At 46.5% G+C, this 26,522-nt stretch overlaps 1 protein-coding gene across 4 annotated transcripts in view; it reads left to right on the forward strand.

Moving 5' to 3' along the window:
* Positions 1 to 26,522, forward strand: part of PITPNC1 (phosphatidylinositol transfer protein, cytoplasmic 1) — a 278,500-nt gene that overhangs the window by 203,877 nt on the left and 48,101 nt on the right. For all 4 annotated transcript variants that reach the window (XM_021066041.1, NM_001143722.1, XM_021066040.1 and 1 more), the window contains 1 exon segment: positions 21,525 to 21,620. In XM_021066041.1, coding sequence (XP_020921700.1) covers positions 21,525 to 21,620 — 96 coding nt within the window.

Raw genomic sequence — 26,522 nt, forward strand, 5'->3', positions numbered from 1 at the left:
GGCAGCTGCAGCAATTCCAGATCCTTTAACCCACTGTGCCAGGCTGGAGATTGTACCTGCATCCTGGTGCTACAGAGACCTAATGATTTCTTTGCACCACAGCAGGAACTCCTGACCCTTTTTCAGCCAAACCTAAATTCAGATGCCTTCAAAAAGATGTTTAAGGTGTTCCCATTGTGGCTCAGCAGAAACGAACACAACTAGTATCCACGAGGATGTGGGCTCGATCCCAGGCCTCGCTTGGTGGGTTAAGGATCCAGCCTTGCTGCAAGCTGCAGCACAGGCAGCTGCAGCTCTGATTCAGCCCCTTGTCTAGGAACTCACATATGCTGCAAATGTGAACCTAAAAAGAAAAAAAAAAATGTTTAGAGAGTAAAGCATTGCACTGATTCCTTCTAGTGTACTTTTCATTTCTGTCATTGTGTTGTTCATCTGTGTGTTCTTTAAATCTTCTAGCTCTTTGTTAAATATTTCTTGTATCTTCTTGGTCTGTGCCTCCAATCTTTTTCCTAGATCTTGGCTCATCTTTACTATCATTGCTCTGAATTCTTTTTCAGGTAGACTGCCTGTCTCCACTTCAATTAGTTGTTCTTCTGACACATATTTCTCTTTCTCATTTTGTCTCACTTGCTGTGTTTGTGGTCTCCATTCTGCAGGCTGCAGGATCATAGTACCTCTTGCTTCTTGTATCTGCCCCCTGGTGGATGGGGTTGGTCCAGGGGCTCATGCAGGCTTCCTAGTGGGAGGGACTGGTGCCTGCCCACTGGTCAGTGGAGCTATGTCTTGTCCCTCTCATGGCCAGGGACATATCAAGGGGCGTGTTTAGAGGCCAGGTGGCCGAGGCCAGGCAATATTAGGCAGCCTATCTGCTGATAGGTGGGGCTGTATTTCCACCCTATTGGTTGTTTGACCTGAGGTGTCGCAGCACTGGAGCCTGCAGGCTCTTAGGTGGGGCCCGGTCTTGGTGCTGAAATGGCAACCTCCAGAAGAGCTCACACAGATCAATATTCCTTGGGGCCTCCGCCAGCAGTCCTCAACCCCAGAGTGAGCCACAGCCAACTCCCACCTCCCCAAGAGGCCCTCCAGGACCCTCAGGTAGCTCTGGCCCAGGCTCCTATGGAGTCACTGCTTTGCCCTGGGTCCCAGTGCATGTGAAACCTTGAGTGTGCCCTCCACGAGTGGACTCTGTTTCCCCCAGTCCTCTGGAGCTCCTGCACTCGAGCCCCACTGGTCTTCAAAGCCAAATGCTCTGGAGACCCCTCTTCCTGATGCCAGACCTGCAGGCAGGGGAGTCTCACATGGGGCTCAGCATTCTCACTTCTGTGAGAGAACTTCTGTGATATAATTATTTTCCTGTTGGTGGGTTGCCCACCCGGCAGGTATGACATTTGATTATATCGTGAAAGTGCCCTCCTTCTGTCTCTGTGGCTTCTTCCATGTCTTTGGATATAGAATATCTTTTTTTTTTTTTTTTTGTAGTTTCTAGCCTTTTTTGTTGATGGTTGTCCAACAGTTATTTGTGATTTTGATATTGCTCTGAGAGGAGGTGAGCTCAGGTCCTTCTGCTCTGCCATCTTGTCTCCTCTCCAGGGAAGCATTGCATTGAAAACTGCCTTTTTCAAAAAAGCTCAACAGAGTCCCTTTACATTCAGCCAAGTGGCCATGAAGAGAAAAGCATGTAAATGCAGGCTGGGGACCCCGGGGCCATATTTGGATGACCAGGTGTGGAATAAGGACCCTTTGCCTGGAAGACTGTACATCCATCTCAGAAACATTTTTAAAGCTGAGCTTCATAATATAATGGAAACGCTGACACAACCTGCTATCAGCAACCACGATATTAAACAGGCACAGAGCCAACAGCAATGGCATGGAGCCAGGAAGGAGAGATTAGCATCACAAGTAAGAGATTTTAGGCTTTGAGCCAGGAGAGGTTTTTTTTTTTTTTTTTTTTTTTTTTCTTTTCATTAAAAAATAGTAATAAAAAGGAAGAGAGAACGAACAAAAAAAGAGGAAAGGTGCAAAAGAATTCTTATTTAGCAGCCCTTTTTCAGATGGTTCTTCTGGAATATCTGGATAAGCATAGTAACAAACCACTGTCCATCTGAAAATTTGGCAGTTGCTTGACCTTAAAATGGTCTTGGCAGAAACCCTTCCGACCGGCCCCCTTGGCTGTCCTTGGTTAGCCCTTGTGCAGAATGGGGTATGCTACCGGCAGCAGAGGGAAATAGTGATCATGGAGGCCCGTTTTCTACTTGAAGTCGGAGAAAACTCCATCTGAGCAAAAACTTGGGGTTGCTTCCTTCTTGGCCTAGGGAGCTCTAAGGGATGTTGTCTGTCGCAAGTACCTCTTGAAGCTGGATGCTATGCCCAGCTTCCCTGTTAGCAATTGCTTCTGGCATTTTTGCTGCTTCCTCCAAACCAGCAAAATAATTGATTGATTGTGACTTTCTTTTAAACTTTTTCCTAAAAGAATATCACGCCTACAGAGAAGTTGCAAGAATAACACAGCAATTCTGGATTCACCGATGGTTAACATTTTTCTACATCTGCTTTGTCTCTCTCCATAAATATTAACACGTTATTATTTTTTCCGGAACCCTTTGAGAGTAAGTTGTGGATGTCATGACCCTTCACCCTTAAATACTTGAGTGTGCCCATCCTAAGAACAGGGATTTTTCTCTTATGTAACCACATACAATGTATTAGATTCTGGAAATTTAATATTGATATGATACTATTATCTGGTATAGAATCAATTTACCTTTATGTCTTTTATAGTGAATGGCAATAAAAGACCTTCACAATTTGTGTTTCATTCCAGGCACTCATGTTAACATTTAGTTGTTACTTTCTTTGGACTTCTTTAATCTGGAGCAGTTTCTCAGCTCTTCTTTGGCTTTCATGTCACTGGCATTTTGAAAAGCACAGGCCATTTTGGGGGACGTCCCTCTTGGGTTTTCCTAATTGTGTCTCGTGATTAGATTCCGGCTAGCTTCTTGGGCAGGAATTCTGTAGAGGCAACTTTGGGTCTTGGTGGACTTTTAAAATGTCTTTCCCCAACATGCATGGCTTCTCTGTGTTTTATTTTCTGGCTTTTGAGAAGACTGTGGCCTCCTTTGTTGTTCTGAGCTGTTTTATCACCGGCCTGGAGTTGGGGACCTACTGTGAGGGGTCCGTGTGGGCCGAGCCTCAGGCTGACGAGTTCTTCGAGCACTGGAGAAGGAGCAGCGGCTGCCTGCTCTGAGGGAAGGCAGGAAGGACCTCAAAGCAGGGGCTACAGTTGACTCTAAGTTGGCCTCTACCCTCTGCAAACTGCTGATGAAGCCATCACAGGCTCCCTGAGAGCAGAAGTGGGTTTGATGGGATTTGAGGAAAAAGAGGCCAAATTCCCTCTTTCCACGTACCTTTTGTACCCAAGTTGCTGAGCTAGAGAATTCCATTTGGGTGGTTTTCCTCGTAAAACATCCATCCTTTCAAAAACTGTCGCCCTTGTTAAGATTCTTATCTCTATTTTAGAATAATCTCTTGCTAAACCCATCGAGGGGATCCACTGAGACCCCAGATTTAATCATTTCACCATGGCCTCCATTGCCAGGATGGAATTCCGTCTGACCACTTCCTTCTACAGCCTCTTGAGTTCATACTCCCTGCCTCAAACTCATATTCCCAAATATCGGGTGTTAGACTCTACAGCATCACCGAGGAGCTTATTAGAATCTCAGGCCCTGTGCCAGGCCACTGAGCCAGAACCTATTTTTAGAAAGTTTCCCCCAGGTGATTTTGGTGTACCTTAAAGTATAAGAAGTGCTATTTAGAACATGCCACACCTGAGGCATGTGGAGATTCCCAGGCTAGGGAGTCAAATCAGAGCTGCAGCTGCTGGCCTATGCTACAGCTACAGCAACTCGGGATCCGAGCCACATCTGCAACCTACACCACAGCTCACGGCAACACCAGATCCTTAACCCACTGAGTGAGGCCAGGGATTGAATCCACATCCTCATAGATACTAGTCAGGTTCGTTAACCACTGAGCCACGACAGGAACTCCAAGAACATGCTAGAAAGATCTTAATTTGCCCCTCAGGCTCTTGCTTGGTTTTGAAGCATGAGTCACAAACTATTCCATGATCAAGGGATTCAGTGTCTAAAATTAATTATTTTTCCTAATTTGCAAGAGGAAAGAAATTTCATGGATGGGCTTCTTCTCAATTTTTCTTTTTCCTCACACAATTTTTTCTAAACTTTGACATCTGCTACTAGTTGTTGGCTAACAAGATGTCATCTGCTGCCTGACAACAAAATAGACGAACTACTAGCAAACAAATGCTAATGTTAAAACTCAAAGTTGGTGGTGTTTAGCCCAACAGTTAAGTTCTACAACAGCAAAAAATAAGAAAACCAAAAAAACTAAGTGGTGAGTTTTGATTGTATATGAGACATTGAAAGGTTGAAGGATGTAGAAATGAATGAGATACATTTTTTTGTACAGCCTTTTGCCCACTACCTTGGGGTCCACATGGGCTCAGAGTGCTGGCTCATAGTGTCCCGACAGGGATCATCCTCTTCCTGGAGCCCTCGGGGTGCCGCTAGTCCCAATTTGCAGAAGTCTGTGAAATGAACGACTTCTGCTGTCACCTGTCGACTTCATCTTCCATGTCCATACAGCTATGCAGGCCAGTGCAATCAGGACGTTTCCTCTGGATTCTCCAGTTTGATAGATAAATGGTTTTGAAAACAAAAATCACAATGGGTCTGTTGCCACTTGCTGGATCTGGCTTTAAAAGCCTGGAGTTGAAAAATAATTATTCAACCTTTCCTTGAGTGTTGTTTTTTTTTAATTGAAATATAGTTGATCTACAATGTTTTGTTAGTTTCTGGTGTATAGCAAAGTGATTCAGTTATATGTATGTAACTGAAAATCAGGTTTTTTCAGATTCTTTTCCATTATAGTTTATCATAAGATACTGAATATAGTTCCCTGTGCTATACAGTAGGTCCTTGTTGTTTATCTCCTTGAGTGGTAATGACTCGTGAGCCTCTAATTTTTTTTTTTTTTTTTGGTCTTTTTGTCTTTTCTAGGGCCACACCAGCAGCATATGGAGATTCCCTGGCTAGGGGTCCAATCGGAGCTATAGCTGCCAGCCTTCGCCAGGGCCACAGCAACGTGGGATCCATGCCGCATCTGTGACCTACACCACAGCTCACGGCAACGCCAGATCCTTAACCCACTGAGCGAGGCCAGGGATCGAACCGTAACCTCATGGCTCCTAGTCAGATTCGTTAACCACTGAGCCACGACAGGAACTCCTGAGCCTCTAATTTAACAGAAGTAGCAACAGCTGAGACAAACCTCTCACCAGAGGTAGTATTCCCCTGTCAGTGCCATTGGGAAGTGATGTGTTGGGCTTTCTGGGAGCCCAAGAATTAAACCATAACCAAATGTTACCAAAAATAATGAATACATTGTTGCTTTACTAAAAGGTGATAAAGAAAGGTTTGGAAGGGAGCTCCCCTTGTGACTCAGCAGTAATGAACCCAACTATTATCCATGAGGATGCAGGTTCGATCCCTGGCCCTGCTCAGTGGGTTAAGGATCCGGCGTTGCCGTGAGCTGTGGTGTAAGTAGAAGAAGAGGCTTAGATCCCACATTGCGTGGTTGTGGTGTAGGCCAGCGGCTGTACCTCTGATTTGACGTCTAGCCTGGGAACTTCCATATGCCTTGGGTGCTGCCCTAAAAAGACAAAAAAAAAAAAAAGAATCCAACTAATATCCATGAGGATTCAGGTTTGATCCCTGGCCTCAATCATCATGTTAAGAATCCCGTGTTGCCACAAGCAACAGTGTAGGTTGCAGACACGGCTCAGATCCAGCATTGATTGCTATGGTTGTGGTGTAGACTGGCAGCTGCAGTTCGACCCTGGGGGATCTTCATATGCCACACAGCGGCCCTAAAAAGAAAAAAATGAAGAAAGACTTGGCAGAGCTTGGTGTGATCTGGAAAGATGAGTTGGTGTAAGCCAGGCAGATAGGGTGAGGAAAAGCCTTCAGGGTAAAAGGATGAGCAAGAGCAAGGGCATAAAAAGTTGAAATGGTGAATTGTTAGACTCTTGAGGGCTAAGTGGACATGCCTGGAGCAAAGAAGAGAGAAATTCCAGGCAGTGTGAGTTGACAGGTAGAGGCAGGTATACTGATTCCACACAGTTCAGAGTTTGTAAAACATTTTCACACCTGGTTTTCTCACCTGGTCCTGACTGCTCAGTGATGGGGCAAGACACATAGAGGGTTCACTTCCAGATAATGAAACGGAGGCCTGGAGGAGCGCCTAGACTCGCACGACTCATGAAGCTGGGATTAGACCCAGACATATTGGCTCCTAGGCTCTGCCCTTTCTACCGTAAACTGATGCATTCCAAGAGCAAGGAAGAAACCATGCTAACATATTGGGAGGTGTATGGATGGATGGACAATGGATGGATAGGTGGGTGATGGATGGATAGATGGATGACGGAAACCGGAATCTCAAGAGAAAGGAAATGATGGATTCCGAATCGGAGGTCAGTCAGGGAGGTAGACTGGTGAGGGATAGAGGCAGATATAGAAGAATTAATAGGACTTACTGTCTGACCAGATGTAAAAATGTGAAAGCTATAAGGGCCAAGTTTCTACCTTGGATAATTAAAGGACCGCAAGAGGAAGAGCAGGCTCAAACCTTAGTAAAGCTTGGAGTTTTGTTGTGGCTCAGCAGTAACCTGGTTAGTATCCTTGAGGACTCAGGATTGATCCTTGGCCTTGCTCAGTAGGTTAATGATCTGGCATTGCCATGAGCTATGGTGGAGGTTGCATATGCGCCTCAGATCTGGTGTGGCTGTGGCTGTGGTGTAGGCAGGCAGCTATAGCTCTGATTAGACCCCCTAGCCTGGGCTCTTCCATTTGCTGTGGGTACAGCCCTAAAAAGACAAAAAAAAAAAAAAAAAAAAAAGACTGCTAGCCTTGTGGTTTTTTCCCCTTTTTCTGACACTAACGTCTAACATTGACAGGGTACATACCATGACCAGTGAGCTTTACCTGCCGTTAACCAAAATTCCAGAAAAATAGAAAGGTGTTTATTAGGGGTTTGTTAAGACTTCAGCCTAGGAGTCCCCATCATGGTGCAGCAGAAATGAATCCGACGAGGAACCATGAGGTTGCAGGTTCAGTCCCTGGCCTCACTCAGTGGGTTAGGGATCCGGCATTGCCATGAGCTGTGGTATAGGTTGCAGACGCCACCCAGATCTGATGTTGCTGTGGCTGTGGCGTAAGCAAGACTTCAGCTTGGGAGACACAGATTCAAGAAGCACTTGAATTGTGTTCCGCCAGACTATAAAACAGGACAGGCTTATAAAGGCAAAAATTGACAAGGTTATGGGTAGTTACATGAGTTGTTTATCAAGATTATAATTGGGGGAGTTCCCATTGTGGTGCATCAGAAACGAATCCGACTAGTATCCATGAGGATGCAGGTTCAATCCCTGACCTTGCTCAGTGGGTTGGAGATTCGTCATTGCCGTGGTGTAGGTCACAGACAAGGCTCAGATCCCACATTGCCGTGGCTGTGGCGTAGGCCTGCAGCTGTAGCTCCAATTTGACCCCTAGCCTGGGAACTTCCATATGCCACAGGTGCAGCCCTACAAAGTGGAAGAAAAAATTATAATCAGAGATGGCAAGGAGTAAGGGTGCTTGTTAAGTAAGGATTGGTTGCAATCCCAAATGGTTGGATGGTTACAAAGGGAGACCTTGACACCCTAAGGCTGAAGCTGACAGGTTTGTTCTGAATACAGCTGGTAGTGTCCTCAGATGTTCAAAGACCTCAGGTATCGTTCAAAGAAATTTCAGGTTCTCAGTGGTGCAAAGATATGTCTGAAACCAGCTCCTCAGTGGCCATCTGACTCCATTTTTCTCTGCCTGAACTGTGATTACTCCATTTTCATTTCGTCGTCACTGCTTTATGTCATTGCATCCCCACTGCTCTCAGATAAGGGAGGAATCAATACTGCTCTTACTTAAAGATGAAAGACGGGAGGACCACGTGTCCTCAGTCACAAACCCAGGTCACCAAGCCAAGCAGCAAAGCCCAATCTCCAACCCAGGTCTGCTGACTCTGGAGTCCAGGCTCGTCACCACCACACTGGATTTTCTCTCTCTACAATTTGCTGACTCTATTCTGAGTAACGAAAGGCCCCTCCAGGGAAGCCATCCCCCTCCCATCTGTGTTACCCATGCCTGGGGGGCACGTTCTGGAGCCTTCGGGTCAGCTACCTAGGGCAGGTCTGTGGAGCTCAACCAGGAGATCTTGCCTACCTAGTTCCCCCAACTCTGCCTTGGGAGGTCTTTAGAGCCACAAAAGGGAAAACCAAACAACCTACCAGGAAAATGTCACCATTTGCTTCTTCATTTTATTTTTTTCTGACAGTAGATGCAATTTACTGTGATTCTTAAGTGGTTTGGGGCCAGTGCCCGCTGCATTGTGTTGTCCAGAGGGGCATGCCAGGAATGAGCCAGAAGGAGACACAAAGCCCTGAAACACCTCAGGATGCTTGTTTGGTGAACAAGAGAAGGCAACTCTCTGGTCTCCAGATCGTGAGGCTGCTGGCAGCCTTCTTGTGACTCGCTGCATTGTGTTTTGACTTCCTGGCGGGGCCGCCCTGCAGGCACAGGCCTGGGCCAGCCCTCTACCTCAGCACTTTATTCCCTGGCTCAAGGCTGAGTTAGTAGCTTCTCTGGGAAAAGCAGAGAAGTACTGGTAATTTTTCTGTGTCAGGAACTTTGCCTCTTTGTGCGAAGAATTCATTGTTTGGGCTCAAAAAAGGTTTAGAGAAGAAGGCCAAGAGGAACGTCCCCTTGACGTAGCCAACCCGTGCACGGAGGTTCCTGAAGGCTGGCCCGCCGCAAGCCCACGAGCATCTGCAGGTGAAAGAGCCATTTGTCAACTTGCGGGAAAATCAGCAGTTCTCGTTCCCGGAGACCACCCTGTGAATTGCAATAAGAAGGAACGAGGAGAAATTGAACCTATTTTAAGCTCAGCTTCAGAGGCTTATTTTAGGAAGCATTATTGATCAGACTGCAGGGAAACCATACAGGTCCTCGGGTGCCAGGAGCCAGTATCCACATGTGCCCTGTGAAGTGTTGGCCTCATCTCATGACACAGCCTGTGCATCCAGAGGAGGCTGTGACCTCATGAAGAATTCAGATCGAGGCTGTTCTGTGATGAAATCAGACCAGGCTTATGAAAAGAGCCTTGTTACAGCTGCCCTGGGAACCATTAACTTTGAAGCATTTTGGTGCCATTATAGCCTTTTCGGTAAATGAATCGAGTCCAAGCATTTGTGACCCTTCTGGGTTGTTTTAATGTACTTTTCTGTTCCTTTCTTAATGAGTTGCCATGATCAGAGCACCTATGAGAACACTGTTGCGCCAATCAGAATTTTTTTTCTCATCAGTCACCATGTCACTTTGATTACTGTCTCTTGAACCTTCTTCCCCTTCTGTCTCACCCACATGACCCAGAGTTCCGTTGTTTCCTGTATGGGCCTTCAGGTCACAGCACGAAATGGTTCTCAACCCTCCACTGGTTTTGCCGGGAACTCTTTCTAGACACAAATCCTGGAATAGAAGGAGGGGTTCTTTCCCTCAAAGGAAGCCCACTGTGAATTCATCTCCACTATATTATGCCCTTTGACCCTTAGGTCTCCGCCCTGCTCCTTCCCCAGGCACCTTTTCTGCTTTTGTCTCTCTCTTCCCCTCCCCAGGTGCTTTATCAGTAGCTTTTTATCTTGAACCTCACTAATGAACAATGCCTCACCTTTTTCCTGTCCTCTGGTCTCTCCCATTGTCCTCAGGTTTCTGCCTGTGTTTTTTGGTAATTTTCTTCAACCTTTGAGGTGGGTGGAGAAAGGAAAAGCACACATCTCCACATTGGCTCACGTTAAAGAAAAGTTGTTCGTGATACTTGGAGAAGACAGGCTATTTTCAGGGTACCGGCGTGGTTGGGTTGAGAGTTGCAGACTGCCAGCCTCTCCCTGTGTCCTCACCTGGGAGAAGGGTCTGTGGAGCTCTCGGGGGTGTTTTTATGGGGCACTAATGCCCTTCACAGGGCTCTACCCTTGGGATTTAATCGCCTCCTCAAAGCCCCATCTCCTGACATCCTCACCCTGGGCCTTAGGTTTCAACGTGTGAGTTTGGGGGGAAGACACCCTTAGTCCACAGCAGTCCTTCACGCATTATACCTACAAAGACCCTATTTCCACAGAAGGTCAGATTCTGAGGTTCCTGGTGAACACGAATTCGGGGGAGATGCTAGTCAATTCGATATGGAGTATTGATTCGTCTGCCCATCAAGAAGAACCAACATACCCCCTATTACCCAGCCATCCCACTCCTGGGTATGTACCCTAGAGAGGGTGCTTTTAGCCGCTCTCTACATAATTGCCCCAAACCTCAAACAGGGAAATAGATAAGCAAATTGCTGTACATCCAACAATGGAAGCTTAGCAGTAAAAAGGAATGAGCTTTGATTTGCGCAACCACAGAATTAAATCTCAGAGACATCATCCTGAGTGAAAAGAGCCAGTCTCAAAGGGTTACAATCTGTATGATTCCATTTGTATGCTGTTCTCAAAAAGACAAAAACTGTAGGGATGCAGAGCGCATCCATGGTCGCCAGGCGTTGGGGTGTGGGGAGCGCGTGAGGATAAATTAGTTTCTGGGGGGGGGTGGTGAAACTGTTCTGAATCTTAATTGTAGAGGTGGTCGCAAGAATCCGTAGACGTACACAATCTATGAAGTGTGCATTCATAGAACCATACACTTGCCCAAAAATCAGTTTAAAAAATATTATTTCATGGGCAGGGAGTCTAAAATAAAAAACAAGGATCAACATCTTATTAAAGACACTGAGTTGTCATTTATTTTTGTGAATGATGAGCTGGCAGTAGCTTCTATATAAAGTTAATTTTTAGAATTTTGTCTTTGGAGTTCCCTGGTGGCCGAGCAGTTAAGGATTTGTCACTGCTGTGGTGCGAATTTGATCCCTGGCCCCCGGGAATTTCTGCATGCCATAGGCATAGCCAAAAAAAAAACTTTGTCCTCGTGGAAAACAAACTTACGGTTACCAGTGAGGATGGCAGGGGCGGGAGAGGACTAAATTGGGAAGCTGAGATTAGTTACATATATATATATATACACACACGTATATATGAATCACTGTGCTGTACACTTGAAACTAACACAGCACTGTAAATTCACTATACTTCAATTTTTTAATGGTAAAAATAAATAAATAATTGTCTCGTACCAGAAGTATTAGAGAATTAAGATGTGTATAACCGGAGTTCCTGTTATGGCACATCGGAAACGAATCCAACTAGTATCCACGAGGATACGGATTCCATCCCTGCCCTTGCTCAGAGGGTTAAAGATCTGGCACAGCCGTGAGCTGTGGTGTAGGTTGCAGACGCAGCTCGGATCCCGTGTTGCTGTGGCTGTGGTGTAGGCTCCTGGATGTAGCTCCGATTGGACCCCTATCCTGGGAACTTCATGTGCCACGAGTGCGGACCTAACTTTTTTTTAAAGGGAAGAAAAAATCCTCAGACAGTGTGGTGTGCATTTTGGGCCCGTTCAGCCATGAAAGGGCAGATGGAACAATTTTGGAGTCCACCCCTGGCTTCTGTGCCCAGACTGGGAAGGACCACTGCATTGAACTTCCCCAAGCACCCATCTTGCCAGTCTTCTTGGCAGAGAGTTCTACTTCAGAGTTTAATTAATTTGAACTAATCTAGAGAAAGTCTTCAGTGACGAGTGTAAGAAACAGGCAAGCCTCCGTTCCTGACACCATGAGTGCCTCTGTTTTTTGAGGCAGCTCCCTCAAGGTCGCTCCGGGTGTGGAGTTCTTTTCTGTTCATGCTTTCTAGCCTCCTAAGGACCCCCACTGGCACCTGTACTCTGCTGCCCAGGTGGGAGTGGTCCTCACTCAGCTGGGAGTTCTGCATTCCTCTTGGGAGCCCTGGCCACCCCCAGGTGTGCGCCAGCCTCCCGCAGTTACTGTCCACAGATCTGGGGGTGACGTGCGGAAAACCTACAGGTGGTACCAAGGGAAGGCATCCACCTTCATCTCCCACCAGCCAGGGCCCCACCATCCTCTAAGAGCTCTGCTTGTCCCCACGACATCCTCTCCTAACCCAGCGGCCCCTTCCCAGTGCCGTCTGAGACGCTGTAGGCAAGTGGGGTGGTGACAGTTTATGACAGTGGTGATATCCTTTCTCACCCCCTCTCCTCCCAGAGGTGTTCCCACATCACCAGCTCACACCCCCAAGAACTTTACCGCGTCCTTATACACTCAGCCTCCTTCCAGGATCCTGTAACTAGAGCACCCGGGGCCCAGAGTCGGCTTCCAAGAGAGGATGCCTCCAGGTCCCTTCTTCCCATTGTCTACTTAGAGCCCTGTTAGTTCAAACCCAACGCACTGGATGGTAGGTGAGCTGGCAGTCGAAGCGGTGAAGGGAAATAAAACAGCACAACGTGGGAGTTCCCACTAAGGCTCAGCAGAAGAGAATCTGACTCGTATCCATGAGGATGCAGGGTTGCTCCCTGGCCTCGCTCAGGGGTTAAGGATCCGTCTTTGTGGCAAGCTGTGGTGTAGGGCACAGACGTGGCTTGAATCTGGTATTGCTGTGGCTGTGGTGTAGGCCAGCGGCTACAGCTCCAATTCGACCCCTAGCCTGGGAACCTCCATATGCAGCACCTGCGGCCCTAAAAATCAACAAACAGCACAAGGTGAAAGACCCACGGAGATCTGCAGAGCTCGGCCCAGGTGCCGTTGCCATCTCATGTGGGACAGAATTTTCTCAGACACTTATGGGTGGAAACCTTTGCCTTTGGTTTATTCTGTGACTCCCGCTGGCTTTGGAAAACAGTCTTCCCTTCTGCACCAAAGGCCTAGTGCTGCTGTCCACCAGGGAGCATTCTAGGGGAAGTGCTGGAGTTTGACTGGTATCTAGGACAACCTGGCCTAACCCTGATAAATGAGTTCCCGACACTCAGCCTGACTATCCCTAACTCTGATGGCAAATGGAGCATTTGATGAAGATTAAATCGAAGCGTTTCACCTCCCACCCTATTACCAGATGAGGCTCCAATTCAGCTTCATGACCAAGGTTAGGGAGTTCCCATTGTGGCTCAGCTGGTTAAGAACCCGACTTGTATCCATGAGGACGCAGGTTCCATCCTTGGCCTGGCTTAGTGAGCTAAGGATATGGTGTTGCTTCGGTGGAGGTCACAGATGGATCTGGCATGGCTGCGACCATGGTGTAGGCTGGCGGTTTTAGCTCCAATTCATCCCCTAGCCTGGGAACTTCCATATGCCACAGGTATGGCCCTAAGAAGACAAAAAAAAAAAAAAATTAGTTCAGGAGTGGGGCTGGGGCCATCATTTACCCCAGCACCTCTAGCCCCAGCAGTCAGGTCTCTACAGGCTCCATACAGAACCCCCAGCAGCTACAAGTTATACCCTAGGCTCGCATCTCTGGACCACACTGCAAACACACCGTGGGGCTGGGGTCTCCATTCCTCCCAACACCAAATGGCTGTGTTTCGAATCACCTGCTGGTTAAATAATACCCCTGGACCCAGATTACTAAGGAGTTTCCTCCTTGCTGAATTCAGACTGGGACAAACCTTTTAGTACTTATTCCTTTACTAGCTAGTAGCAGATAGATGATATCTTATATGGGGTTGTGAATGAAATCTTGCATTGAATCAAGTCTTTGCTACAGAATCAAAGCCCCACCCCACCCCCGATCTCACACAATTTTTTTTCTTTTTACAGCTGCATCTGTGGCATAGGGAAGTTCCCAGGCTAGGGGTCGAATCAGAGCTGCAGCTGAGGCCTACACCACAGCCACACAGTAATGGGTCTGAGCCACACCTGCAGCCTATGCAGATCCTTAACCCACTGAGCAAGGCCAGAGATCAAACTCGCATCCTCATGGACACTCTCTCGGGTTCTTAACCTGCTGAGCCACCGTAGGAACTCCCCATCACATGTTTTCAAAGCCACTGTGTAGAACACGTAGCGGGTGCTTCATAAATATTTGCTGATTTATTGATTGATGTCGCTTTAGTCTCTTCAGAACACTGTCGTTAAGTTCTTCCACTTTCAGAACAAAAACAGTTACCCAACTTTGTTCTGGGGAGGGAAGTGGGAAAGAAGCAGAAATGTTTTTAAAGAGACCAGAGAATCACTTATGTGTTAATGGAGAAAAACACCGTTCAGTTGTGTAGGTGTGAAAATGTTCTTGGTGGGAATACCAATAGAGATGGAATAAAGAAATGATCCTCGGCTTCGTTGATAACTTGGACATCCCCGCCCACCCCCACACTGGCCATAAGAGCTTTTTAGGCTCTCCCAACCAGACAAGCTGCTGTTAGAGAATAATCAATAAACCACGAGCCAACTCTCACCCCCTATGCCTAATGTATTAACCAGGACCAGCATGCCCAGCCCTGTGCTAAACCAGTCGGCCACTTTATAGATCCAGAGCATTGAAATGAAAGCATTGTGAAAACAAGAATTCTGCTTCCAGTGTTCCTTCTTGCTGAACCTACTCTTTGTTAGTATGTCTTACCCAAGTTCTTCCTTCCGAGACCTCCCAAGTACAGAGAAATAAAGTAAGTGGAGACCAGCAGCTTAGCTGGGACTCTTTGTCCCTTTCATTACATTTGAAGCATAAAACAAGATGACTGTTAAATTTTTCTGAAAATCCCTACTAATCAACCACCCCTACCTTGCCTCCTTGGCAGCTTGGACAGATGGCAGGAAGATAAAATCCACACAGCTACTAAACTCGGCTCTTTCCCCCCCCCCCTTAATTTTTTTTAATGATAAGCTTTATTTTTTAGAGCAGTTTTGAGTTTATGGAAAAATTGTGCCCAAAGTACATAGAGTTCCCATCTAAACTTGGATCTTAAACCACAAAACTTACTGTTACAGAGAAAGGGGCCGTGGAATCCATGATTCCCAGGATTGTGGATTTCTGAAAAGCTGCTGTACACAATACCCTCCCTGGCTGGGTTATCACAAGAGGGATCACAAAAATCTAGAAACGTCTAAAAGCAAAACAAGAGATCATAAAATCTAGAAGACCCCCGTGGTCTAGGAAGAAATAAAGTGTGTAGTTAAAACACATTTCATGTTTATCAATGTATCTTTCCCTTCTGAGTTATGCCCACATACCTCAGCATCTGACTGTATTAAATCTGGGGCATGTCCCCTTCTCCACCCCACCCAGCCCATGTTTACTCTTTTGGGAAAATCTTTAAGGCCGAGGTTATTAATGGACACATAATATTTCATCAGATGAATTAATCATAATTTCCTTGGCTGTTCTCCCATACAGGGATATTTTAGCTGTGTTTGTTTCTCTCTCTCTCTCTCTCTTTTTTTCCTTGCCATTACCCTAATGTTGCAGTGAAAATCTTTGTACATAAAGCTTTTCCTTTATTTGAAATTCTTAAGATGAATTCTCAAAGCTTTTAAGTTTACTAGGTCAAAGGACATGGAGATTTTAAAGACTCTTGATGTTCATAATGCTTTACAAAAAAGGGAAAATTACCCTCTTTTCATTTGGAATCTATAAGATAGTATTTACTCAGGAGATTTGCCTCCTCATTGTAATATTGCTTAGTTCATATTAAAAGGAGTTTGTTTATTGAGCTTTCACTGCCTAGCTGGGAGATGGAGGTCAGGAGAGTCAGATTGGCACTGAAATCCTTTACAGATGATTCGTGGGTGGGCATGTCTCTGATAAATAACCACAGATGGAAATATTATTATAGGAGATATAGGGAAAGCACCATAATTGACTCCCAAACCCAACTCCCATCTCATAAAGGGACAAATTCTGTCTAAGCAGCTCCCAGGAGCATGAAGGAGCACAGTAACTGTGTCAGGTGAGATCCTGATGGACCTTTGGCTTAATGTGTCAACATTAAGATGCATCTCGTCCTAAACTATCTCAGCAGATCTCTTACTCCACCTCAAAGGGCTGGCGGTTGGACCAGAGTTCTGGCAGCTGCTGCCACCACTTCCACCTCTAGGGAAGCCCCAATGAATAGTCACTCTTGCTGTTTTCCTTTGGGGCTTGGCTGAGCCTCTGTCTGTTTGTTAACAATGTTGACTTAATTCTGGATCATGCCCTAAACTAAGCATGAAGATGAGGCTTTTTCATCCCCACTGTGGCCTCTGATTATACCATATCATGACCACCACCACTTCCTGTTTCCCTCCTGCAGCCCGTCTGTGCACCCCTCAAGTTGGCTGGATGTGAGGTGAAGGGGTAGAGAAAGAATTAGCCAGAGAATGAGATGTAAGAGACTAACATGACCGACATGACCTGGAAGTCACTCATTTTAACTGGAAGGAACTTCAGTGGTCATCAGAGTCACTTGCACTCAACCTCACTAGGGCCACAGATGTCACTGATAGTCAGATGAAAGGGGTCAAACCCTCTCTCCACAAAGTAAACACCTCCTCAGATGTGGGGTGCAATCCCAGGACATTTCGCAACTCTCTGCTACCCATCCATCTGGATGACGCCTTTCATTCTGCAGACGAAGATAGGGACGCCCAAACGTGGTGCAGAGTCCTGCCCAAAGTTACACAAAGTAGATAACTGAACTCAAACTCAGCTCTCCTGATTCCTCATGTAGGGCCTATCAGCCAGGACTCTGTGAGGTTCCCACTCTACATTGAACCCTATATTGGGGATTGTGGAAAGTTAGGGTACTTAGCACCAAAGTAATAGAACTTGGGCTCCTAAAAGGAATCCAAGATCAATTAGTAACCGACATTCCTGCCGTAGATTCTTCTTTAGAAAGTAGAAGCTAATGTCTTCCAGTGATTCAGCAGGCACATACGGAGCACCACGAACGTTTCCTAAAGGCTCGACTCATTGGGAGATTCATTGTTTATTGGAAATTAAGACTCTTTGTAATCTCAAGCCTAAAGAGGATGTTGAGGTCCTCAAAATGACTTTTTGGTGGCTTTGTTCAGATGGTGTGAACCCCACCCTGAAACCTTGACCCCCAAAAGTGCTTGGTATTTCACAGCCTTCAATGCGAGAATTAAGTATCCTATTAGAGTCCCAAGTTGGAGCTGAAAGCTACCTAAGTAGATTCTACTGCAGCCTCAGCAGAAAATCTCCAAGTCACTGGGGAGTTCCTAAAAACAGCTATTTCAGGACATAGATTTTTTTAGGTAGCAGGAGGAGAACCAGATTCCAATTTCATCTTTCTGGAAGGAAATAGGAAGCATCTTTTGATTGATATTTATCTTCTCGGTTGGGTGCCAAGAGGCAGCCTTTTATCACTGGAGGAGCCTGGTTGTGAAGCCTGGAGACTTGCCCTGAATTTGAGCTTCTCTACTGATTGGCTGTGTGACCACAGGCAAAACCCTTTACTTCTCTGAGCCTTGGTTTTCTCATTTGAGAATTAGAAATAATAATAGTATCCTGATCATGTAGTAGGGTCAGTGTGAATGGCTCCTCTGCCTAGCTTCACAGTCTGTTCTTTCTTTTGTAGCAGATACTTTATTCCACTTTGTATTTGGGGGAATAGCTTCTCAGTCTGTCTCTCCCACTAGATGATCACTCCCTAAGGGCAGGAACTCAGCCCTTCTTCTAAAGCCAGGGGCAAGATTTTGTCCTTTTTTTTTTTTTTACAGCCACACCTACGGCATATGGAGGTTCCCAGGCTAGGGGTCTAATTGGAGCTGTAGCCACTGACCTGCACCACAGCTACAGCAACACGGGATCCAAGATGAGTCTTCAATCTACACCACAGCTCACGGCAATGCCAGACCCTTAACCCACTGGACGAGGCCAGGGATTGAACCTGCAACCTCATGGTTCCTAGTCGGATTTGTTTCCTCTGCACCACTACAGGAACTCCATTTTGCCTTTTTGTCCTTTTTTTTCCCCCCAATGGCGTGACCTTGTGTGCAATGAGTAGTTGGGCCCCAATCAGGAGGCATAGATCACACAATAATTTGAACAGGGAGAGTGTAATATAAGGAATTATTATAACTTTTTTTGCCTTTTTTTTTAAATGGCTGCACCTGCGGCATATGGAGGTTCCCAGGCTAGGTGTCGAACTGGAACTGCAGCTGCTGGCCTACACCACAGCCACAGCAATGCCAGATCCTTAACCCACTGAGCAAGGCCAGGGATCGAACCCACATCCTCATGGATACTAGTCAGGTTCGTTACAACTGAGCCACCATGAGAATGCCTGGAATTATTAATTTTTTATAGGAAGAGTAATTATAAAGATGTAAAGAGAAGTCTAAAGGGTACCTCAGGCTGAGGGAGTGGACACAAGGAAGAACAAACTTGGAAAGGGTCCACCCCCATGGCTGGAGCTCTGACTTCCTTGCAGAAGTTGTGGTCATAGCCCACTGGATGGCAGAGAATTTTGTTAGGTTTTCTGGACCAGAACTGGTCTACAGTTGCTGGGCAGCAGAAAACAGCCCTCCAGGTACAGGTGAGATGAAACTGGTGGGCAGGTATATAGAGTCAGGATGCCATTGGCAATGTGAGGTCTGAAGCACATGGTGCCTACATCAGGAGGGCCACGGTCAAGGCCAGGACTCCAAGGTCACCAAGCAACTGTGCATGCTGGGTGCACAGCTGGGCCAGAGCACCACTGAATGTCTCCTACCACTGACAGATTCTGCAGGAGGAGTAAGAACCAAATCAGGAGGAGAAGCCCTCTTCTTTCTGTGGGATCCCTTAATACATGGCCTAGTGTCATCCTCCCTGTCAAGGAGAAGGGCTTACAGGGTCCAGTCTGTTATCTCAGAGCAGAGACTAAAGGGTGAATTTGGAGCAGAAGGGCAATAATGTAATAATGTGATAATGGGTGATCCAAAAGTATTTGAATTAAATTAGGAGAAGCAACCTAATCTGTCAGTCACTCCCTTAACCCCTCCTGTTTATTTTCCCCTTCTTTTAGTCCCATAAATTTTACCACCAATAAATGTCAAACCTCTCTAACTTCTCTTGTAATTTACTCTCTTGCAGCTCATGTCCCTCTGGGGTGTTCTGTTCTGTTTTGTTTTCTTAATGAGGCACATGTCTTCCTTTGCACATGCTTAAAAGAGACTCACATGAAAAGGGAGAGAGAGAGAAACCCCTAAACAACCTGAGATCCAGTGTTGCATCTCACAATGTATTTCTTCACTCAAACTTGAACTTGTTTTCCCACCATCTCTACATTTCATTTCAAAGCAATCTAGCCATCTGTCCCCGACACCTTGGGAGTGTCCCCAAGCACTTGACCTCAGGTGACCATGGAAGGAATCAGAGCTGATCCAGGAATCAGTCTTTCTCTGCCTTTAAAGAAAATGCAGGAGTTCCCATCGTGAACTCATTTTCTCAGCGGAAATGAATCTGACTAGCATCCATGAGGACACAATTCGATCCCTGGCCTCCCTGAGTGGGTTAAGGATCCAGCATTGCCGTGAGCTGTGGTATGGGTCACAGACGCGGCCTGGATCCTGCGTTGCTGTGGTGTAGGCCAGCAGCTACAACTCCGATTTGACCCCTAGCCTGAGAACTTCCATGTGCCGCAGGTGCAGCCCTAAGAAGATAAAAAATAAAGAAAATGCAGTGATCACATCAGTTCAGACTACGGATTTAATCGCCTTGAATAAATCTGAAGTCCAGCCTCCAATCTGTTTTAGAAGAAAATAGGTGACAAAGCAAACAGCACACTGTTACCAGCACAAGTATCACCCAGAAAGCGTTTGGAAGGAACTAATCGTTTCAGCTTGAGAAGCCAACCAAGGAGAGTATAGCGTGTAAAGAGCTGCAGATGCTCTCCAGTGGGAGATTGTGTTATTAGCAGGCACCAAATTTGTGTCAAGACAATGTTCTTAGGCATCCACCACCCGGTTCTTCCAAAATACTTCATTCTCTCCTGGAGAGTCAGATTTGCTTAGCGTTAGTGGATGATGCCCCTGTAGGAATTAGCTAAACAATGAGACAGGAATACAGTTAAGACTTTAGGCAAGAATGAAGTGATTTTGCAAACTAATCTGTTTACCATCCTTCAGAAGGGCTGGGAAGTTCATCCCTTCAGATGAGAGAAAATGGCAGTGGGAGAGTTCCTGTTGTGGCTCACTGGGTTATGAACCTGACATAGCGTCCATGAGAATATGGGTTCAATCCCTGGCCTCACTCAATGGGTTAAGGATCTGGTATTGCCACAAGCTGCGGCATTGGTTGCAGATGCAGCTTGGATCTGATATTGCTGTGGCTGTGACGCAGGCCTGCATCTGCAGCTCCAATTCAACCCGTAGCCTAGGAGCTTCCATATTCCACAGGTGTGGCCATATAAAGGGGAAAAAAATGGCAGGAGTTCCCATCATGGAGCAGCAGAAACGAATCCGACTAGGAACCATGAGGTTGTAGGTTCGATACCTGGCCTCACTCAGTGGGTTAAGGATCCAGTGTTGCCGTGAGCTGTGGTATAGGTCATGGCTTGGATCTGGCGTTGCTGTGGCTGTGGTGTAGGCCAGCAGTTGTAGCTCCGATTCGCCCCCTAGCCTGAGAACTTCCCTATGCCACAGGTGCAGCCCTAAAAAGCAAAAAAAAGAAAGAAAGAAAGAAAGAAAGAAAGAAAGAAAGAAAGAAAGAAAGAAAGAAAGAAAGAAAGAAAGAAAGAAAAATGGCAATGGCAAAAAGTAGAGGAACTTAATCTTTCTACCAAAATATATATCTATATTTGTGACTGTCTTACATATTTCTTCACAAATTGATGGACATTCTGGAACCTGGCATAGATGGGCAGGAAGGCATCTTGGTACCTTCCTAACACTTACGTGTACCAAGGAAGTCACGCTCTTAAATGATCAAGAATAATACACTGGGTAACGAGACTGTGGAAGGCCTTTATTTTCTTCTTTTTGTTGATCTGTATTTTCTGCGATGAATGTGTATTATTTCCAAAATTAAATGTAGGTAAACATTTTAATGAAAAAAAAAACCCACATTTTTCTTCTCTATATCTCAGGCCATAGTACTGCTTTTTGTCTCATATTTAGCCAGACCCTGTATAGCCTCTTCCTCCCCCTGCTCAGATGAACTGCCAAAAAATCAGCAGACTTCATTTTTGGAAGAGACTTTTGGAAGAGATTTATGTCTTCACTCTTGAACTTCTAAAAACAGCCTGCTTTTTCTTCTTCCCCTCACCGAGCGGTGATTGATGCTACACCTGCCTCTGATGTGACAAAATGCAAGCGATGAATAAAAGCCTTTCGTGATTCTTGCACATTCTGAGGCAGCAGAAAGCACTTGCCAGGGGCACAGAGCCACGTGAAGATGCTCTGTGGGACATTCTTCCACCCCAGGCACGACTGGGTCAACCTTGGGCACCTTGAAGATCTCACCTGCTATCACTAACCTTTGATGTGTTGCTCTGCTCTTTCAGATTTTTGACAATGAAGCCAAAGACCTGGAGAGAGAAGTTTGCTTTATCGACATTGCCTGCGATGAAATTCCAGAACGTTACTACAAGGAATCTGAGGTGAGCAAATGGATGGGGTGACATGTGGAAGAGAGTCAGTCAGTCAGTCAGTCATCAAACACTGATTAAGTTCTCCCTGACCTGGGACACTCCTATCTATCTTTGTGTTGATTCAATTTGCTTTCACATCTTGGTGTTTTCTTTACTGCAAGTCTCAAAATGGAGTCCCTACTTCTCGGGGCCCATCGTTAACCCTGGCTGCCACTCAATTTCAATTTAGTCTTCCTGTCTCCCCGGCTCTGCCATCATTCTGGGCAGCAGAATATACACAGGGCTGAACCACGCAACAATACTGGCCTCTAAAACGCAGTGGCCGCCTCTGGCTTCCTGTTTGGCCAGCCTGGGCCCAACCTGTCTCCCCCTCGGCGGGGGGCGATGTTTTATTTGTGTCTTTGGGGTCTAACACAGAGCAGATGATCTGTTGATCCCCTCTGAGTGGATATTGAAAACTTGGACAGCTCATCTCTTCACAGAACTTTTCTCTCGAGACCACAAGGACCTTGGTAAATCCGCCTTCTCTTTTCATCTTGACTGAGAACAAACTTAAGGGGAAGTCTCTTTCTCTGTGGCTTCCATCTATAAGAATCCGCTGTTTGCCTCAGCGCGACCTTTTTATTTTACCCTTAGCGTGAGTCCCCATTTATATCCCGTTAGTGTCTTATTAATGGCTGCTGGCAGAACTTGGGTGACCCCCTTGTAAATAACGTCCCGGCCCTGCAAACGACAACAGATGCTGGGCTATTTCGGTTGTTTGGCAACACGCAGCCAATCACAATATGTTTGGACTCAGGGCCCCAGTCTCGTCCTTGAGCTGTAACGCACGGACCTTGAAACTCTTCCCTTTGAATCATTCAGGCTGTTTTAAGACGTAATAAATAAACCTGGTAAAACATGAATTCTACCATGACACGAACTGCGCTCCCAACGTGGTTCAGATTTTCTTGCCTCCGTATTTTAGTATTCATTTGGATATCGAACTCTAACCCAACGCTTAGCTTCAGATTTGCAGGCGTGTGCTCTGCAGCTGCCGTCCCTTCAAAGACCCGGAGAGGCTGATGTGAATTACATTCAGTGTGACCCAAAGTCTGAGCTTTTGAACATCATCAGTTTACATTATACTCTGCAGCCAACCACACCCGTAAATTTTCAGAAAAAAAAAAAAAGTGAGGCGTTCCCTGGTGGCTTAGCAGATTAAGGATCTGGCATTGTCCTTGCTGTGGTTTGATCACTGGCCCCAGAACTTGTGCATGCTGCAAGTGTGGCCAAAAATAAAGCAAACCCAGGAAGGTTCCATTGTAGGTCAGCAGGTTATGAACCCGACTAGTATCCGTAAGGACGCATGTTCGATCCCTGGCCTTGCTCAGTGGGTTGAGAATCTGGTGTTGCCATGAGTTGCGGTGTAGGTCGCAGACGTGGCTCAGATCCAGCATTGCTGTGGCTGTGGTGTAGCCCGGTGGCTGTGGTGTAGGCCGGCAGCCGTAGCTCCGTTTCGACCCCCAGCCTGGGAACTCCCATATGCCCTAGGTGCTGCCCTAAAAAGCAAAAAAAAAAAAAAAAAAAAAAACCACAACACCAAACCCAAACAAAGTGAAATGCTCTCTGCATAACTGCGAAGACGCTCAAGGAGAAATGTGTCTTCCCCTTGTCTCACTGTACAGAAGAGCTGCTTCTGTGGTTTCATATCAAGGGCACCAGTACTTATGGGGCTTCAGTAATGTACAGAGCCTTAGGCAATGCATTGGATGAAGCTGCTGCCCCATCACTTCCATGGCTCCTTGGGCCTGGGGGTAGGGGGTGCTGCTAGCTTACCTAAATGTTCTGGTCTCTTTGAGAGCTCAAGCCTTCTGGAAGGCCATGTTTGAGCTCTTCCTCTTAGATGGCTTTGATGTGGTCCTGCCTGGCACTCAGGGAGTTCCCTCCTGATCTGGTGGAAAGTCTTAGGATGGACATGGAACACTAATGACCAAATCAGTCAGGTCTCATTTCTACTCAAGGGGTGCCTGACTCATCTCCCTGTGCTTTGTGCTCCCAAGAACCACCACTGGAAAGCTTTTCCTCATTCACACAGATATTGGAGGAGTATTTTCTCATGCTTCACAGTCATTCATTTTTTGGGTCATAAAGTATTCTTTTCTGGATGCAGTCTGACCAAGAAAATGAGAAGTGAAGAGTCATTCATCCTGTAAATATGTACTGAGACTCCCTGGGAATCACAGACAGTATTTAGATAAGGATGTGGAGTGAGGCGAAGAGACACTGACGGTCTCTTCCCCCAGGAACCCTTCCAATCTAGCAAAGGAGACAAACAGTAAAGAAAAAAAAATCGCATTGAGTACATATGGAGTTAAAAGTCACACGCACCCTAAGGAAGCCTGCAAGGAGAGACGATGACAGAGAAACTGAACTCAAGGGGATGGGATCGGGGAAGATGCTCAGGAAGAATGACATGCTGGGGACCATGACATGAGAGAGCTGGGGGAGAAGAAAGGAGGTTGGGGAGGCGTTAAGATGCTTAGATTTTATTCAAGTGCAGTAGAATGCCTTTGAAGAAATTAAAGCTGGACATCGTATGATCTGATTTGTGCTATTAAAAGATTGCTCTAGGAGTTCCCATTGTGACTCAGCGGTTAAGAACCCAACTAGTGTCCATGAGGATGCAGTTCCATCCCTGGCCTTGCTCAGTGTTGCTGCAAGTTGTGGTGTAGCTTGGATCTGGCGTTGCTGTGGCTGTGGTGTAGGCCGGCAGCTGCAGCTCCAATTCAGCCCCTAGCCTGGGAACTTCCATATGTCGTAGGTGCAGCCTTAAAACGAGAAGAAAAGGAAAAAAACGATTGCTCTGGATGGAAAATGGACTGGACAGGATGCAGATACACTGAGGTCTTCAGTGTATCTGCATCATTGGTTATTTAGGTCACATGGTAGCTTGAACTAGAGGGCTGGAAGCAGATGAGCTTAGCTATTGTAGATGGAATTGACGGGGACTGGTCATGGACTGGCTATGAAGATGAGAGAAAAGGAAGAGTGAAGACGCCCTTAGGGTTTATGGCTTGGACAACAGATAGATGAGGGGATGGGAATGAGATGAGCAATGGATTTTAGAGAAAGAAGGATGGATTTTGTGGTGCCAACAAGACATCTATAACAGATAGAAATGAGTCTGGTGCTTTGATGAGAGATCTGGGCTGGAGACAAATTTCAGAAATAGAAGAATTTAAAATCCTGCGGAAGAATGGAAGGGAAGAAGCATCAAGTGTAGTGGGAAAGGGGTTTGGGTGCAAATGCCAAAGGACGGGAAAGGGGTTCAGGAGATCAGGAAGGAAGGTCAGGGAATCTGCAAAGAACTGGCCAGAGAGTGAGAAGGAAAACAAGGGGAGCACACCGAGGAGTGCACGGGTCAAGAGACGAGAATGACTGGTTGTGCTTAATGCTGCTTAGAGATGGATGGAGCAAAATGAGACTGGAAAACTGTCTAAGAGCAGTGGTTCTCAGCTGGGGGCCGTCTTGCCTCACAAGGATGCTTACAAAGTCTGGAGACATTTTTGGCTGTCACAGCTTGGGGGTGCTACCAGCCACCAGCCGCATGCTGTCATGAAGAGGACAGCCCCTCACGACAAAGAATTATCTAGCCTCAAATGTCAAGGCGCCAAGACTGGAAAATCCCGCCCTGGGAGAAAAGGTCCTTGGCGATGAATGGAGGTCTGAGTTCACTTCTCACCCTCAGAACCACCCCTGGCGTCTTAGGGTCACTTAGTGGATGCGGAAGAAAGGGGCCCAGAGGGCTCAGCCCCGCACGCGGCTCTGTCAAGCACTGCTTCCCAGAGGATCGCCAGCCTGCATTACAGGTAGAACTTTTTCTCCCTCGCCCTGGCAGTTGGACCACAAAGGAAAAGGCATAATTGGGAGCTTGCAATAAAATCATAGGAAATAGACGTTCCGTGGAACTCCCTTGTGACCCAACCCCACCAGCGTTCAACTTCCAGAATCCAGACTGCAGTGGGAACCCCCAGAAGGGAGAGAAGGGAGCATCCTAGGCCCTTTTGGTTGGGCGTCATTAGCCAGAGGCCGAGAATGAGAGAAACAACCGATGCAGAAAGCAAACCGTTTCCAAATAAATTTCTCCTCTGCACATTGTTAATAATTTACATCCTCCCTCCCGACCACAAGAGTTTCCTATTGAAACGGAATCTGCCCTTGTCATTTTCTGCTTAAAACCCCTCACTTCCAGCATTGCAAGTCAACTTACTCCAGTAAAATTAAATTAAAACAAAAAGCCCTGGCCAGGAGGAAGCCCCCTTCCCTTAGCATGGCCCTTTGCCTTCTCCCCTCTCTGGCCCTCCCCACCTCTGTGCCTCTGCCTTGGGAAGCTTCTAGTCTTTAGAGTTCAGCTCAAATATGTCTTCTTCTCTATGGGCTTTCCTGGGCACCCCACTCCCTACCCATTTGCAGCGGAGTTCTGATCTGTGGCTTCTAAATCTCATGATAGCTCATGCCAGCTCACAGCTATATCATGAGCTCCATGAAGGCAAAGAGCTGTCTTCTTCTTTCTTTTGGGGGGTGGGGGGTACACCTGCAGCATGTGGAAGTTCCCAGGCCAGGGATCAAACTCGCACCACAACAGTGACCTGAGCTACAGCAGTGACAACACCAGATCCTTAGCCCACTGAGCCACCAGGGAACTCCCTTTATCACCATACCCCAGCAGCTAGGACAGCACCAGCACATAGCAGCCACTCACAAAATGGTGGTTAAATGAATGAGCGAAAACCACAGGCTTTTATTTTTTCCTTCTAACAGCGACAATTTCAGAGCGAGCACTCTCAAAGAAAACGCGTTTGTTGCCGTTAAGCTAACAGTTGTGAATCCGAGTTCCGTATTTTTTTTTTTCATCTGAGGCCTACAGCT

Source organism: Sus scrofa, chromosome 12, assembly GCF_000003025.6.
Source record: "Sus scrofa isolate TJ Tabasco breed Duroc chromosome 12, Sscrofa11.1, whole genome shotgun sequence".
Lineage (NCBI taxonomy): Eukaryota > Metazoa > Chordata > Mammalia > Artiodactyla > Suidae > Sus > Sus scrofa.